Source organism: Palaemon carinicauda, chromosome 16 (genome assembly GCF_036898095.1).
Source record: "Palaemon carinicauda isolate YSFRI2023 chromosome 16, ASM3689809v2, whole genome shotgun sequence".
Lineage (NCBI taxonomy): Eukaryota > Metazoa > Arthropoda > Malacostraca > Decapoda > Palaemonidae > Palaemon > Palaemon carinicauda.
The window spans coordinates 127,426,869-127,443,306 of NC_090740.1; the positions used below are offsets into that span (position 1 = coordinate 127,426,869).

Below are 16,438 nucleotides of genomic sequence, written 5' to 3' on the forward strand. Positions count from 1 at the left end.
AATATTTAACTTAGCCGGTGAATATATATAGCTGATTCACACCCAGGGTGGTGGGTAGAGACCAGTTAAATATGTTTACATCTTATGAGCTAAGAGTTTTTATTTCATTTTAGAAGTTATCAATATAACAAAAACAAAATAAATAGGTACCTGGTAAGGAAGTCGACTTAGACGATTACTCTGCCTTATAAGTACGTCTTCCTTACGGAGCCTCGCGATCCTCTTAGGATGCTGACAGACCCCTAGGAGCTGAAGTATCAAGGGCTGCAACCCATACAACAGGACCTCATCAAACCCCTAATCTGGGCGCTCTCAAGAAATGACTTTGACCACCCGCCAAATCAACCAGGATGCGAAAGGCTTCTTAGCCTTCCGGACAACCCATAAAAACAACATTAAAAACATTTCAAGAGACAGATTAAAAGGATATGGAATTAGGGAATTGTAGTGGTTGAGCCCTCACCCACTACTGCACTCGCTGCTACGAATGGTCCCAGTGTGTAGCAGTTCTCGTAAAGAGACTGGACATCTTTCAAGTAAAAAGACGCGAACACTGACTTGCTTCTCCAATAGGTTGCGTCCATTATACTTTGCAGAGATCTATTTTGCTTAAAGGCCACTTTAAGCAAAGCTCGGTCTTCCTCACTCAGATGTGAATGAGCTTCTCGTATTAACAATCTGATAAAGTATGACAAAGCATTCTTTGACATAGGCAAGGATGGTTTCTTAACTGAACACCATAAAGCTTCAGATTGGCCTCGTAAAGGTTTAGTACGCTTTAAATAGAACTTAAGAGCTCTAACAGAGCATAAGACTCTTTCTAGTTCATTGCCTACGATCTCCGATAAGCTGGGAATATCGAAAGATTTAGGCCAAGGCCGAGAAGGCAGCTCATTTTTGGCTAGAAAACCAAGTTGCAGCGAACAAGTAGCTTTTTCCGACGAAAATCCAATGTTCTTGCTGAAGGCATGAATCTCACTGACTCTTTTAGCCGAGGCTAAGCATACCAGGAAAAGTGTCTTAAGAGTGAGATCTTTCAGGGAGGCTGATTGTAACGGCTCAAACCTGTCTGACATGAGGAATCTTAGTACCACGTCTAAATTCCATCCAGGGGTAGCCAAGCGACGCTCCTTGGTGGTCTCAAAAGACTTAAGGAGGTCTTGCAGATCTTTATTGTTGGAAAGATCTAAGCCTCTATGCCGGAAGACCGATGCCAACATGCTTCTGTAGCCCTTGATAGTGGGAGCTGAAAGGGATCGTCCTTTTCTCAGGTATAAGAGAAAGTCAGCTATTTGAGCTACAGAGGTACTGGTCGAGGATACAGAAACTGACTTGCACCAGTCTCGGAAGACTTCCCACTTCGATTGGTAGACTCTAATGGTAGACGCTCTCCTTGCTCTAGCAATCGCACTGGCTGCCTCCTTCGAAAAGCCTCTAGCTCTCGAGAGTCTTTCGATAGTCTGAAGGCAGTCAGACGAAGAGCGTGGAGGCTTTGGTGTACCTTCTTTACGTGTGGCTGACGTAGAAGGTCTACCCTTAGAGGAAGACTTCTGGGAACGTCTACTAACCATCGAAGTACCTCGGTGAACCATTCTCTCGCGGGCCAGAGGGGAGCAACTAACGTCAACCTTGTCCCTTCGTGAGAGGCGAACTTCTGCAGTACCTTGTTGACAATCTTGAACGGTGGGAATGCGTAGAGATCCGGATGTGACCAATCTAGGAGGAAGGCATCTATATGTATTGCTGCTGGGTCCGGGACTGGGGAGCAATAGATTGGAAGCCTCTTGGTCAGCGAGGTTGCAAAGAGATCTATGGTTGGTTGACCCCAAGTGGCCCAAAGTCTTGCACACATCCTTGTGGAGGGTCCATTCGGTTGGAATTACTTGCCCTTTCCGACTGAGACAATCTGCTATGACGTTCAAGTCGCCTTGGATGAACCTCGTTACTAGGGAGATGTCTTGACCTTTTGACCAGATGAGCAGGTCCCTTGCGATCTCGTACAACGTCAGTGAGTGGGTACCTCCTTGTTTGGAGATGTACGCCAAGGCCGTGGTGTTGTCCGAGTTTACTTCCACCACTTTGCCTCGAAGGAGATACTCGAAGCTTTTCAAGGCCAGATGAACTGCCAACAGCTCCTTGCAGTTGATATGCATGCTCCTTTGACTCGAGTTCCACAGGCCTGAGCATTCCCGACCGTCCAGTGTCGCGCCCCAGCCCAAGTCCGATGCGTCCGAGAAGAGAACGTGGTTGGGAGTCTGAACAGCCAGGGGAAGACCCTCTCTTAGGTTGATATTGTCCTTCCACCAAGTCAGACAAGACTTTATCTTTCCGGAAATCGGGATCGAGACTGCCTCTAGCGTCTTGTCCTTTTTCCAGTGAAAAGACAGATGGTATTGAAGAGGACGGAGGTGTAGTCTTCCTAGTGATACAAATTGTTCCAGGGATGACAGCGTCCCTATCAGACTCATCCACAGCCTGACTGAGCAGCGTTCCTTCTTCAGCATCTTCTGGATGGATAGCAGGGCTTGCTCTATTCTGGGGGCCGACGGAAAAGCCCGAAAAGCTAGACTGTGAATCTCCATCCCTAAATACAGAATAGTTTGGGATGGGACCAGCTGCGACTTTTCCAAATTGACTAGGAGTCCCAATTCCTTGGTCAGATCTAGAGTCCACTTTAGATCCTTCAGACAGCGACGACTGGAAGAGGCTCTGAGAAGCCAGTCGTCCAAATAAAGGGAGGCTCGGATGTCCGATAAGTGGAGGAATTTGGCTACATTCCTCATCAGCCTCGTAAACACGAGAGGAGCTGTGCTTAGGCCAAAGCACAGGGCCCGAAACTGGTAGACCACATCTTCGAAGACGAATCTCAGAAAAGGTTGGGAGTCTGAGTGAATGGGGATATGGAAGTAGGCGTCCCTTAGGTCTAGCGAGACCATCCAGTCTTCCTTCCTGACCGCTGCTAAGACTGACTTTGTGGTCTCCATGGAGAACTTCGTCTTTGTGACAAAGACATTCAGAGCACTGACGTCTAGCACCGGTCTCCAACCTCCTGTCTTCTTCGCAACTAGGAAGAGACGGTTGTAAAATCCCGGTGATCGAAGGTCCGAGACTTTGACCACCGCTCCCTTCTCTAGCAAAAGAGACACTTCCAGTTTCAGGGCTTGTCTCTTTTCTTCCTCTCTGTACCTGGGAGAGAGATCGATGGGGGACGTCGCTAGAGGGGGTTTGCGTACAAAAGGGATTTTGTACCCCTCTCTGAGTAACTTCACAGATTGTTGATCTGTGCCTCTCTTCTCCCAGGCTTGCCAGAAGTTCTTGAGTCTGGCTCCCACTGCTGTCTGAAGTTGCGGGCAGTCAGACTCTGCCCTTGGAGGACTTAGGTCCTTTCCTCTTCCCTCTTTTCCCTTCGGCACGAGCACCTCCTCTGCTGGAGGCTCTGCCACGAAAGGGCGGAATAAAGCGAGACGCTGGAGTGTCTATTCTCGGTCTAGCAGAGAATGTAGGCAAAGGGGGAGCTTTGCGAGCCGAGGACGCAACAAGATCATGGGTGTCCTTCTGAACTAACGATGCGGCAATTTCCTTTACCAAGGCTTCAGGAAACAGGCACTTGGAAAGGGGAGCAAAGAGAAGTTCAGATCTCTGGCATGGCGTAACTCCAGCAGACAGGAACGAACAGAGAGACTCTCGCTTCTTCAGGACTCCGGACGTGAATGAGGCAGCTAGCTCATTGGACCCATCACGGACGGCCTTGTCCATGCAGGACATAATGAGCAAGGAAATATCCTTATCTACCGAAGAGATTTTCCTGCTCAGGGCTCCTAAGCACCAGTCTAAAAAGTTAAAGACTTCGAAAGCCCTAAATATCCCTTTAAGAAGGTGGTCCAGGTCCGATGGTGACCAACAAACCTTCGAGCGTCTCATGGCAAGGCGGCGGGGAGAGTCTACAAGACTTGAGAAGTCGCCCTGGGCAGAGGCAGGAACTCCCAAGCCGAGAACTTCTCCCGTGGCATACCAGACGCTCGATCTAGAAGAGAGTTTAGATGGGGGAAAGGCAAAAGCTGTCTTCCCTAACCTCTTCTTAGACTCTAACCAGTCTCCCAACAGCCGCAAAGCTCTCTTGGATGAGCGTGAGAGAACGAGTTTCGTAAAGGCAGGTGCGGTAGCAGGCACTCCTAATACAAACTCTGACGGAGGAGAACGAGGAGCCACAGAAACAAAGTGGTCCGGAAACAACTCCTTGAATACAGCCATGACTTTTCTAAAGTCCAATGATGGTTGAGTTGGCTTAGGCTCGTCCAGTTCCGAAGGTTGATCGTCTTGTGGTTCAGCAACATCCTCATCAGATAGTTCCTCATCTGAAAACTGATGAGGAAACGGCAACGGAGTGGGCAACGTCTGGCTCGCTGAGTCCGGTCGCACTGGTGCATGCGTGACGGAGCCGGACGCAACGTCATGCACAGTCAGTGAACTGTCAACAACCATGGGTGCGCGAGGACGCACCGCGTCCACCCGAGACTGTCTAGACCGTCTGGGTTGTGCAGTCAACACCATACCGGGTTGCGGAGGTTGACGCACCGCGTCAAAACAAGTCACCTCTGATGGTTGCTGAACGTCCTGAACGTCAACAACCACCTCCGTGCGTCGCCTAACGTCAACGGGCGGCTGGCAACCCACACTGGGTCGCATGGGAGGAGGAACCACCTCAACTGGTAGACGCGAGAAGGTAACCTCAGCGTCAACAGGACGCACAACAGACCGCTTGGAAGGTTGTTGGCCAGAAGGTTCAGCAGCAACCTTCTCCGAATTAAAGTCCTCCATCAAGGACGCAAGCTTGGACTGCATGTCTTGCAGCAAAGCCCATTTAGGGTCTATGGGAGCAGGTGCGGCAACAGACGGGGTTAGCGACTGAGGCGGTACCGCTTTGCCTCTCTTAGGCGGAGAGCAGTCATCAGATGACGGCAACGAGTCCGAACTGACCCAGTGGCTACAACCGGGACGTTGGACTTGTCCTGAAGGGACCGACTTACGCTTTAAAGGTCGTGAGACCTTGGTCCAAAGTTTCTCACGAGAAACACCTTTGGTCGACGAGGTAAAAACGGGCTCTCTCGTCTTACGTAGGTAGGGGCGATCTTGGGGAGATACGCCTGATACCATGGAGGGAACGTCTGTTCGCTGATCAAGGCCTCTCGAACCCATGCGTCGTACGACATTGCTTCTCCCCTGGGCTTGGGAGCTTGCAAGAGGTCCCGGACTAGGAGGACGACAGGCACGAACAGACGAACCCTCAAGCGCAACACTGTTCACAACACCTTCACTAGGCACTTTCTCACTTCCCGCGGCACTTTGGCACTTTAGCTCCTTAACATCCGCCATGAGTTGATTGCGGTCACTTGCAAGGGACTCAACTCTCTCCCCCAAGGCATGGATAGCACGCATCATGTCAGCCATCGATGGTTCCTGAGTGCTAGGAGGGGGGTTAGGAACAACCACTACAGGGGAAGGAATAGGTTGAGGGGCATGAGGAGAGGAAAAATCTATCGACCTAGAAGAACTTCTCCTTAATCTATCTCTCTCTAGCCTGCGTGTGTACTTCTCAAATTCGATAAAATCGAATTCCGAAAGGCCCACGCATTCCTCACACCGATCTTCCAATTGACAGGTTTTACCCCGACAATTGGAACAAACAGTGTGAGGGTCGAGAGAAGCCTTTGGAAGACGCCTAGAACAGTCCCTAGCATTGCATTTTCTAAACTTGGGAACTTGTGAAAGGTCAGCCATTTTGAATTGGTCAAGGGAAAATTCCAAAAAACGGTCTAAGTCATCAACAATGAATCCGATACAAAAAAGAGTTCAAGGATTTATTTGAAGAAAAACCCTGCACAGCGAAAGCTCAAAACCAAAATAGAGTACTTCACCAAAGATGATGGAAAAAAACTCCAGGTTCAACAGCGAGTAAAGTACGTCTTGTCGACACGTCGACAGAGAAGAAATTGAGTCTTTGTTTACATTGAGTATGGTATCTGGCCGACAGTTGGCGCTGATGGGCACACCCGCAACCTGTATAGCGATCGCTGGCGAGTTTTTTAGTTTTTTGTCTGTCGAGCAACAGAGTTGCAGCTATATATATTCACCGGCTAAGTTAAATATTTAAAAATAAGTTTTTAAAATGTCATATTTTTCATGATTAGCTGTTCATTACATTACATTGCCAGATTTCTCATATTGAAAAGAACACAGTAAGCAAAAACAAAGTTATTGTAGGATTTTTAATTGATTACTGCCCTTATACCTAGCTCTCCTTGTAAAGACAGGTAAATATTTGATTTCTAAAATTACTGTACTTTAATGAAGTGCTGTACAAAACAGTGTTACAAAGTTTTATTTGGGTATTAGTGATCATACACTCTATTTTTACAGGAGCTACAAGCCAGCAAAGTTGAAACCATTATACATGGAGAGGAAAGATAAAGAAAAACCCATAAAAGAGAAGAATTTTATTCATAGATAACAACTGGCTTTTTTGGTACTGAAGCAACTTTATGCTGAGAAAAAAGAAGACAGTCTTCTAAAAGATCAATTACTTGAAGTTATAAAAAAAGCTTATGCAGTGGACTTTGCCCTTAATTTAATCAATGCTTGGTCACTGCTAAGGAGTGTCAGGATTTAGCAAGATGGGGAAAATAAACTTTTCAATGATGAATAAAATTGACCATATGTAGAAAAATCCAAAACAAAATAATTTAAAGTTTTTTTTTGTGCGTGAAAGATTTCAGGTATGAGGGATCATTGGTCAGTGGAATTCACATTTTTTTTAATGTTTCGTGTCTTTTATTTAGCCTATTTCACAAACTAAGGAGAAAGCATTGTTATCAATAATAGTAGGTCTGTAGAGAAAAACTTATTTTCGTGTGGCATTAGATTTCAATATTTTGATATAAGGTTTAATAAAGAATATTTTTTATTATAATCTACTTGTAACTAGTTGTACAAAGTAAATTATTAAAAATATCTGGAGAATCATACTTCTAATTTGAGGGTTCTTAAATGCATTTATTTAAGAATAAGAGCTGTATCTCTTGAATACAGTAAGAATTCATTCCTGCTCTGTGAGAAATAATGATTTTGGATAAAGAAACTGACCAAATAGATAATTTTGTCTTTTCTGTATAAATTTCAGCCAAGCTTTTTTAATAGTGATTTGAAAATTAAAGTGTTGATATAACTACATCACATTTGACATAGTGCACTTTATTGAGCAATAAAGGTATTTTGGTAACAGGATAAAACTGAACATTTGTTTTCCATAATTTGCAGGGTTATATAAATTTGCAGCATTTAGTTTGGCGAAATTTTGCTGATGTACAACGAATTTGAATATAAACATAACCTATAGATGTTTTTACAGTAAAAGTTAGTGATTCTATTACATGTGTGCTCTGTAGAAAGACTAAATTTTTATGCAGTTCTTTTATCGCTTCTAACTTTTCGCGATTTTTACTTTCATCTCCTTGCCTTGGTCTCTTCTTACCCTGCAATCCATTTTTTCTTTCTAATTTCTACCTCTTGGTTAAGAACAAACTTCAGTCAAGCCCTCTGAATGTCAGAAATATGACTCATTGCATATTTTTCTTGAATTTTGATACTTAAACTGCATCAGGGTTTTGATTTGAAATAGGGGTTCTTTATCTTGTGGATTTGAAAGAAAAGATTTGAAAATGTATTAAACCTGCCATAATTTCCATTAGACTACATTTTTTAGAAATTTTATAAATATTTTAAAATGACTCTAAATAAAGATAATGTCAAAACAACTACAGAAATAGTAATTATGGAAAATAGTTTTGAAGAATTTTTATCTAAATTTTGATACCATGTTGGGTCTTTATTAGTTTACATGTTATTTGTTGCACCCCTCAAGTTTTCAGAGTACATACTGTACAGTACAGTATTAGAATAATTTCTTTATATATACTAGACAGCTGTGACATTATTTTATATCTGTGGATAGTGTCATAATCTTATTTTTCTTTGTATTGTAGTAAGGCATGTAAATTTAGGATGATGGGAGAACACAATAAATTATCCTGTTAATCTGGAAATATCTAGTTTTTGGGCAATATGTGCTTTGTTGCTTTAACAACACTTTCATGGACTCAGAAGCTTCCTATAGAAGAAAGATTAATTATATAAAAGTAATGTAAATAGTGTCTGCTTAGAATAAAATTATATTTTTTACAATTGATGTAACTGTATGTATAGAAAATAATTGTTTTGAATTATGCTGTAATTGGCTTAATTGTGCAGAATTCCGTTATTGGAATTAACTGGTGTACAGTATATATGCAGTATTTATTGTGGCTAAAAGCAATTTATAAACTTGTATGCACTGAGAATGTTTATTTTGAAGAAAATTTGTAAATATTAGTTAGTAATGCTAGTTTGGTTTTCCTTTTTTCATTGAATTCTTTGTACATTTTGTGAAATTCATGCCATTTATTTTGTCTGTGGGCTTAAAATTAACAGTTGTTTTTCCTTACGGTACATTAAGCATTGATATTCAGAGGTAGAAATTTGTATATTGTCTACATAGAACAGTAATAAATAAGTCTCTTGGTTGTTGGTATCCAAATTACTGAATAATTGGGTAAAATCACAAAAAATTCATAATATCTTGGAGAATAGTTTTGAAAAATAGCAAACAACATACAGAATTGCCTCATGAATTTTTTAACTTTGGTTGGTTGTATTGCTGTAAACCTTTTTCCACTGATTTGTAATGGTAACCTGTATGATAATGGGAAATTACATTCTCTCTAGTTTAAAAACATTGTTACATATAACCAACAAAGGTGCTATAACAACTTAAGAAGGTAGGTAACATGTATGAAGAAACTTGCTTTTGTTTTATTGTATATTTTGTAATGTGTTTCTGTTTTGAAGGTTGACTTACAGATTATGGCATAAAAATTTTTTCTGCTTCTTTAAGTACTTTTTTTTGGTGATGATGAAAAAATATTTTGTGTATAGACAGCAGAATATTAGTATCGCTACAAAAAGAATTTTGATATATTCTCATGTAGAGATTCAGAGTTTGGAAGATGAGCATGAGAAGTCTCTGTTAGCATGCTGTAGGAATTAGACACACAGTACTATAAATGGGTAGTATAGATTGATAAGAATTTTTGATAAAGCTAATAGATATCACAAAATGGAAACTGATGTATGTGTGATGTCATGAATATCAATGTTTAATGGTGTTCTTGAGGAATAATTTTGATGCAAACGAAACTTTTGTTGTTAACGGTGACTAAATTTAGTACTATTCTTTGTAAATAAGTTATCCTACCCAACATTTCTATGCTATTTCTCTTAAAGTTTTGTTTTTCATATCTAAATATCTTCAAACGGAAACACAAAAGTTGGATTTCTTTTAGTAATAGCAATGAAAAATGTATTTTAAAGATATTTCATTGTCTTTACACATTTGAATTGCCATGAAATCTATATTCTTTAGGAGAATTTATTTTATTATACAGGGCTAATTTATCAAATTCTTGTATCAGAATATTCAGATGTATTTTATATGCTTTTCAAAGACAAACTTATTATAGCATCTAAATCGTAGTTAGGAAAAGCTGCTGTCAGTTAATGGTGCTCATAAAATCTTCTAACCAATTTCTGAAAGGTGGCTGTGAACTTTTAAAGTTTGTTTTTGCAACAATGTACGTAAACATAATTGTGCTGGCATATTTGGTCTTGTTAAGAGTTTGTAGAGATTTTTTTATTTTGTGCAGAATATGAAAATTGTCTTTTGCCTATATTGGTTGTATTAGACAAACAATTAACCCAATCTATTGTTTAGAAAAAGTACAGGCCACCCTTCTCTATTCAGTTTCTTTTATTTTAATTTTCTTTCTCACTCTTCCTCTCTAAAGTATACTTCCATTTACTACTGCTTATTCTCCACAACTATTAATTTCTGGTCCAAGGCTACACTTTTACTGAATAGGTATGCATTTAATTACTTTTCACTGTTTTAGATTGAGGTTCTATCCTTCAACAAAAAATTTTTGAAGATGAAAAACCTTTATGATAAGATAAGTGTCTGACCGATCATTGTCACTGACCTTCGAACTAGATTAAAAAAATAAATATGGATGTTGGTTACCACATTGTTGATCTCTGTGTATGTCACGTGTGGCAAATGTTTCTGCCTTTTGCATTTTCTTACTGTTCTTAAGAGATTGGGTTAGACTGGGTCTCTCTAGTTATGAACTTTACAGAGATCATGAAGCATCAAGGGCCTTGTCTGTCTCCCATGTTTTTTTAGAGTAACCTTTGTTATAGATGTCCATGATCTTGGAATCCAGTCCCTTAATGACTGCTCTGGCATCATTCCATCAGATTTTTCTGCACAAAAAATTAGTCATACTGCTGTCTTTTGCTAATCAAGCCCTTGATAAGAAACTGTTCAGCTTGTTACCAAACATAAAATTGTGACAAGAAGTGTTCCATGGTAGTACAGTTATCATGATTTCACATTCCAGGTTGCCAACCTATGGAACAATATTTCCATCTCACTAAGTAATGTTAAGCTATAATTTTCCACTACCTACAGCCTCCTCAAATTTTATGTTTACTCATATTGTTGGTATTCATCTAATTTATTATGTTCCTTAGTCACAACCTAAACTTGAATTGAATTCTGCTCATATTTTATGGAGTGTTTTGTCAACCATACTTTCTTACAAGTTGACAAATTTCTAATAAGAGCTGATATCTGCTTTATTCACCTTCTCACTTATGTAGATATTGTACTGATCCTTGTAAGACAATGATTTGTTTAAAACTATAACTAAGCATTTTGAAGATGATAGTTACATACATGTGAACCATTTCATTTCAAAATGTTTTAACCATCCATCCATTCTAATAAGGCTCAAAAGTTTCTCTTCATGAGCAAAGCTTAGGTTAGTATTTCATTAATGCCTTGCATTGAAGTTGTGAAAAGTTTGGTAAAATTTAAGTACTTATATATTGGTTTTGTCCAAAGATCACTTTCATTTTTGTTGTGCTAATGTACAAATTGTTTACAAAGTTTTTGATTGAGGGAGAGTAGCAAGTAGAACTAAATTAAGTGACATTAGGAGAAACAGGTTATTGGATACAGTATTTTAACATTTTGGTGTTTATGCAAATGTTGCACTACTGTACATAATGTTCACTTGTATTCTTAATATGTTTTTCTTATTTTTTTTACATATATAGACTCTGACCTGTTGAATGATTACATTATTGCTAATATATGGATGATAAAAATATACTATAAATGAATTATCATTAGTACAGATTATATGAAATACGAAAATATTTTCAGGATCAGTATTCCATAAATTTATCCTTATGTGAAAAATTGTATGGTGTAGTTTTACTGCAATTGCTTTCCAATGGTTAATGACAAATTAAGAATGTGCAATGACAGATCGAGGTAAATATCATAAATGTTGTGAAATGCCAGTACAGATCACAATTTTATAAAATTGAAAAAAAAAAAATGAAAACTAAATGATATGAAAGGAAATTGTAAATCATTACTCTAGAATATCTCAAAACTTTAAAAAGCCCCATCAATATTTGCTTGAGCATACAGTGCTGTATACAGTATGTGTGGAGGAATAAAATGCTGTTACTTTTTCTTAAAATATTGCATCTGATTATTCTGTAACGGTGGTTGTGCTAAATATAAAATACTGAAACTTTAAAATATCGCATCTGATTATTCTGTAATGGTTGTTGTGCTAACATGTAATTTTTATTAATTTATTCTTTTAATACATGGCATACATGTTTTCAGTTATATAATTTAGTGGGTTAGTCATTTAGCAGTGCTTTGAAGCTCGTGTGTATTACTTTTAGCAAGATGTACGTGTATTCATACTATGTATGTGTACAGTACTGTACTGTATATATTTCCTTTGTATGTAAAAACTGTAATGAAATATATATATTTGATTGTTGGAATAGGAAACTGGTAGCACTTTACATGAATCTAATGGTGGAAAAGTGTATTGAACCGCCCAAGTATATTATCTAGCTGTAATTCGTAAGATTTGGTCCATTGCATCTGATTGGTGCTGAGCTTCCACTGGAGTTTTATGTTTAAAGAGTTATACTGTACATGTATGTTAACTATGTGCAAATTTAGTTATTAACTCTATAGTGAGGTAATAACTAAATATTAAAATCAGTTGCACTCCAATGTGTGTATACATATTCATTCTCTCTCTCTCTCTCTCTCTCTCTCTCTCTCTCTCTCTCTCTCTCTCTCTCTCTCTCTCTCTCTCTCTCTCTCAATGGAAATAAATGTATAAATATGCTGTAAGTAACTTTAGCATAAGCCATAGACAAGATGTGTAAATTACATGATATAAGTGCTGGAAAGTGAGTCTTATATGTACAGTATACAATAAATAAATTTTATGATAAATTTATTGCTTATTTTTACCAAGTGAATGGAAAGTCATGAATCACATCAAAAAATGGAGTCTTCATATCTGAGGAATCCAATCAGTTGATGAAGGAGTCTTCATACTTGAGGATTAGATTGATTATAAATTGAAGCCGGAGCACTGTGAATGTTGAGGTCAAGGTCATTCAGCGCCGTCATAAGATATTAACGTCTTAACTAATTCAAGAATAAGAATATTTTAAAACTCGCATTCAAGTGTAACTACCAGTATATGCCACTTATGAATTAGAAATAATACATACATTCATACATACATATACCAAGGCACTAACCCCAATTTTGGGGGGTAGCCGACTTCAAACAAATGAAACAAAAAAGGGGACGTCTCCTCTCTATAAATTGAAATAAAAACTAATTAAATTTCAACAAGATTAATTTCGTATAGATACACAGCAAGCGTCTCTACATGAACATCTATAATATCAGCAACGAATTTACAAATTTTGAGCAGCACACGGTTATCTGCTCAACTAACAGTACTGTATACTGTTACAATGAACACACTTGGATTTCCTATAATAGAGCAATTCCTCTAATAATAAGCAAAAGATTAAACTTACAAAAAACAATTTTACTGTCAGAAGTAATATGCTCAGGGATACCAAATCTCGCTATCCATCCTGATAGTAAGGCAGATGTACACGAGGTGGACGTTGCAGTTTCCACGGGAATGTCTTCAGGCAGAGTGAAGCGGTTGATGATGGTAAACAGGTAACAATGTTCTTGTGATATGGGTAGGGGGCCTACAACACCAATATGAATGTGGGCAAAGCGCTGCTGAGGTTGAGGAAAGGTGCCCACTCCTGAATCCATGTGTCGATGTACTTTTTGAGTTATGGCATGAAGTACAGGCGCGGGCCAATCCTTAGCATCCTTAGTAATGCCATGCCAAATAAACTTTGTCTTTAGCAGTTGTAAGGTATCCCTGGTCTAGGTCTACCTTTACTGATGTCAAAGAGGAGGGTGGCATTAGAGTTATTGAAAGGGACGTCCAAATGAGCAATGTGTAGGATGTCCTACATGCTTGGTACAGTACTCTGGATCATTTCGCTGGGCTTCTGCCAAGGCATTGTAATCCAATCCTAGGTGAATGGCAGCCAATATGTTTCTTAACAGGGCATCAGCAACAGGATTAATTTTCCCAGGGACGTGCTGAAGGGTACAATTGTATTCAGCCATGGCGGATAGATGTCAGAATTGACGGGCGGAGCAGGGGTTGAACTGTCAAGTGAAGGCATGCATCAGAGGCATGTGGTCCGTGCGAATGAAGAAGGGCGTACAGTACCTTCCAAGAAGTGGCAAAAGTGACGGACAGCTAAGTGCACTGCCAGCAATTCACGGTCGAAGGTAAAGAAGCCAGGTTGCGCCTTGGACAGTTTCCTAGTGAAGAATGCTGATGGACGGGGCAGCCCGTTGACCACCTGCTCGAGGACTGCCCTAATAGTGATGTTGCTGGCATCGGTGGAGAGAAGGTGAGGTGCATGTGGCACAGGAAAAGTGATACCAGCAGCAGTTGATAGGGCATTCTTTGCATTGCAGAAGGCCACTTCTTGAAGGTGACTTCACTTCAGGTCTTTAGGCTTGCCCTTGAGGGAGGCATAGAGGGAGGGGGGGGGGGGCAAGAATGGCGACGATGGCTGGTAGGAAACGGTGATAATAGTTGATCATGCCCAAGAATTCTTGCAGTGCTTTGAAGGTCGAGGGCGTGGGGAAGTTCTGAACAGCGGCTACCTTCTCAGGAAGGAGGTTGACTCCTCCAGGAGTGATGTGGTGCCCTAAGAACAAAACTTCATTGGGACCAAAGGTACACTTGTCATACCAGACTGCAAGTGTTCTGTAGTAAGCGGTCCAGCACGATGTGTAGATGACGGTGGTGTTCTGCTTTGGAGGATAAGAACACAAGTCATCCATATAACGGATTTTGAGCGAAGCGAAAAATCTATTTTTGGGTGAGATAGCCATGATGTCCTGATGGAAGGTTCCTTCAGTAGCTTCCTGAGGGTATATATGACTACAGTAGATATTCCCAGAGAATTAAACTAAAGGTTTCACAGAATTCTAACTTCTGGCGCGAGTACCCATAAGGTTTCCCTTTAGGATATCGTATAATAACAGGGGACGTATGCTTGACACGCCACATAGCTATCTGCACCCCACATAGCGTTTACGCTTCGAGGGGGAAGTGTGGCAAGTATGGGAGGAGCCTGACAGGCCAGAATAGAGAACTAGGGCAGGTCCATCAGGACGTCATGGCTATCTCACCCAAAAATAGGTTTTTCGCTTCGCTCAAAATCCGTTTTTTTGGGCTCAAGCCATGACGTCCTGATGGAAGTGTGCCAGAGAATTAGTGTATCGAGGATTTTCCCCGTTTCAGTAGTGCCTTCGACTTCAAACAATATTCCTTTGGTCTGATGACCTTAGAGACCATGACATCTCCGTTACATGTCACTACCAATGGCATAAACTATGACTTGGCTTCCTGCCTCCCTGACAGGGAAGTCCTGTTTGGACGAAAGGAACATCTCGAAGTATCCTGATGAAGATAAACTCACCTGTAGACGAAGATCTTGTCGGTCTCGCGGACAGATCAGGAAAGTTAAGTGCTTGTGTTGGAACAAATATTTCACTTTTCTTTGGTGAGCATATCTCAGACAGGAGCAATATTATAATATGAAGTATAATAAAGGTAAAAATAGGGGCAATAAAACTCTGTAACAGTAGTGTATTTCATATAGTAGGGCGAAATAAGACGCATATGGTAGCGAAATTTCTATTTTATTCGAGAAAATATTCGCGATAATATGAAATAAGGTAAATAATTTACAGTAAAATTGTTGATTAACAACATAGACTAAGGACTACAACAGACAAGGGTGTGGAATCTGAAAAGGAAGAACTTGCCATTACACCCATGAGTTCCAGGGGAACTAAAAGTCTTTTAAAGTCACAATACACTTCATAACCAAATAAACATGTGGCACATGTGTTCAAGTCTATGTTACTTCACCTTGTAGAAGGACAGTCTCTCGTGACACTAAGTGGCACTTAAAATCACTATGTATCACACTAGGGTCAACACAGGCACCTGTTGAGTTAGAGTCCCAAAATAACTCACTGTCCTACGCAGTACTAAGCAGCAGGTTTTAATACACTACCTGCGGCTACCACGAATCTCTTGACTTTGTGCACTTGCTTCGCATAGTGTTTGAAAAACACTCTTGAGGATTTCCAGCCTGTGAAAGATCGAAGGCTTTCGAAATCCATTCCTTGAAAGAAATTTAGGGAAGAGGCGACTTTTCTAGGTTCATGACCTGCGGGTGTACTGTCAGGATCCGCTCTGCGAATAAAGTAGCTGATCTTCGCCCTTAGTTGCTTAAGTGACAAATCGCTGCCCGATGTTTCTCCTTTAAAGCGTTGTCCTCCGCCAAAGTCTGAAGTTCTTCGAAGATAGACCTTTAGACTCTCCACTGGGCATAGAGAGACATCTTCCTTCAGAGGGCAGATTCTCCATGGGTCCCACCTTTTAGTAGGGAGTTCATTCTTAGCGAGAAACGTTGGGTCCGGGAAGAGGGTAAGTTCCCCTGTTTCGGCGAACTGTATCTGGCCCTCTTCTCTAGATAAGGCCACTATTTCACTGACTCGGGCTCCCGAGGCGAGAGCAAAAAGGAAAATCACTTTTTGAGTCAAGTCTTTCAGAGGGCAAGATTCATTGTCCAGGCTAGAGGCAAAATGGAGCACCTTATACAGAGACCAGGAGATGGGTCTCGGTGGAGGTGCAGGACGGAGTCTAGCACATGCCTTCGGAAGTTTGTTAAAGATTTTGTTGGACAGGTCTATCTGGAAGGCGTACAGTAGTGGTCTTGTCAAGGCTGATTTACAAGTGGAAATCGTATTGGATGCTAAGCCTTG

At 40.4% G+C, this 16,438-nt stretch overlaps 1 protein-coding gene across 1 annotated transcript in view; it reads left to right on the top strand.

The window, feature by feature from the left end:
• The window catches only part of LOC137655867 (protein O-linked-mannose beta-1,2-N-acetylglucosaminyltransferase 1-like), a 45,310-nt gene extending 32,959 nt beyond the window's left edge, over nucleotides 1–12,351 (top strand). Inside the window, exon 14 of the mRNA XM_068390061.1 lies at nucleotides 6,418–12,351. Coding sequence (XP_068246162.1) covers nucleotides 6,418–6,508 — 91 coding nt within the window. The 3' untranslated portion in view covers nucleotides 6,509–12,351. The remainder of the gene's footprint in view (nucleotides 1–6,417) is intronic.
• The last annotated feature ends 4,087 nt before the right edge of the window (nucleotides 12,352–16,438 follow it).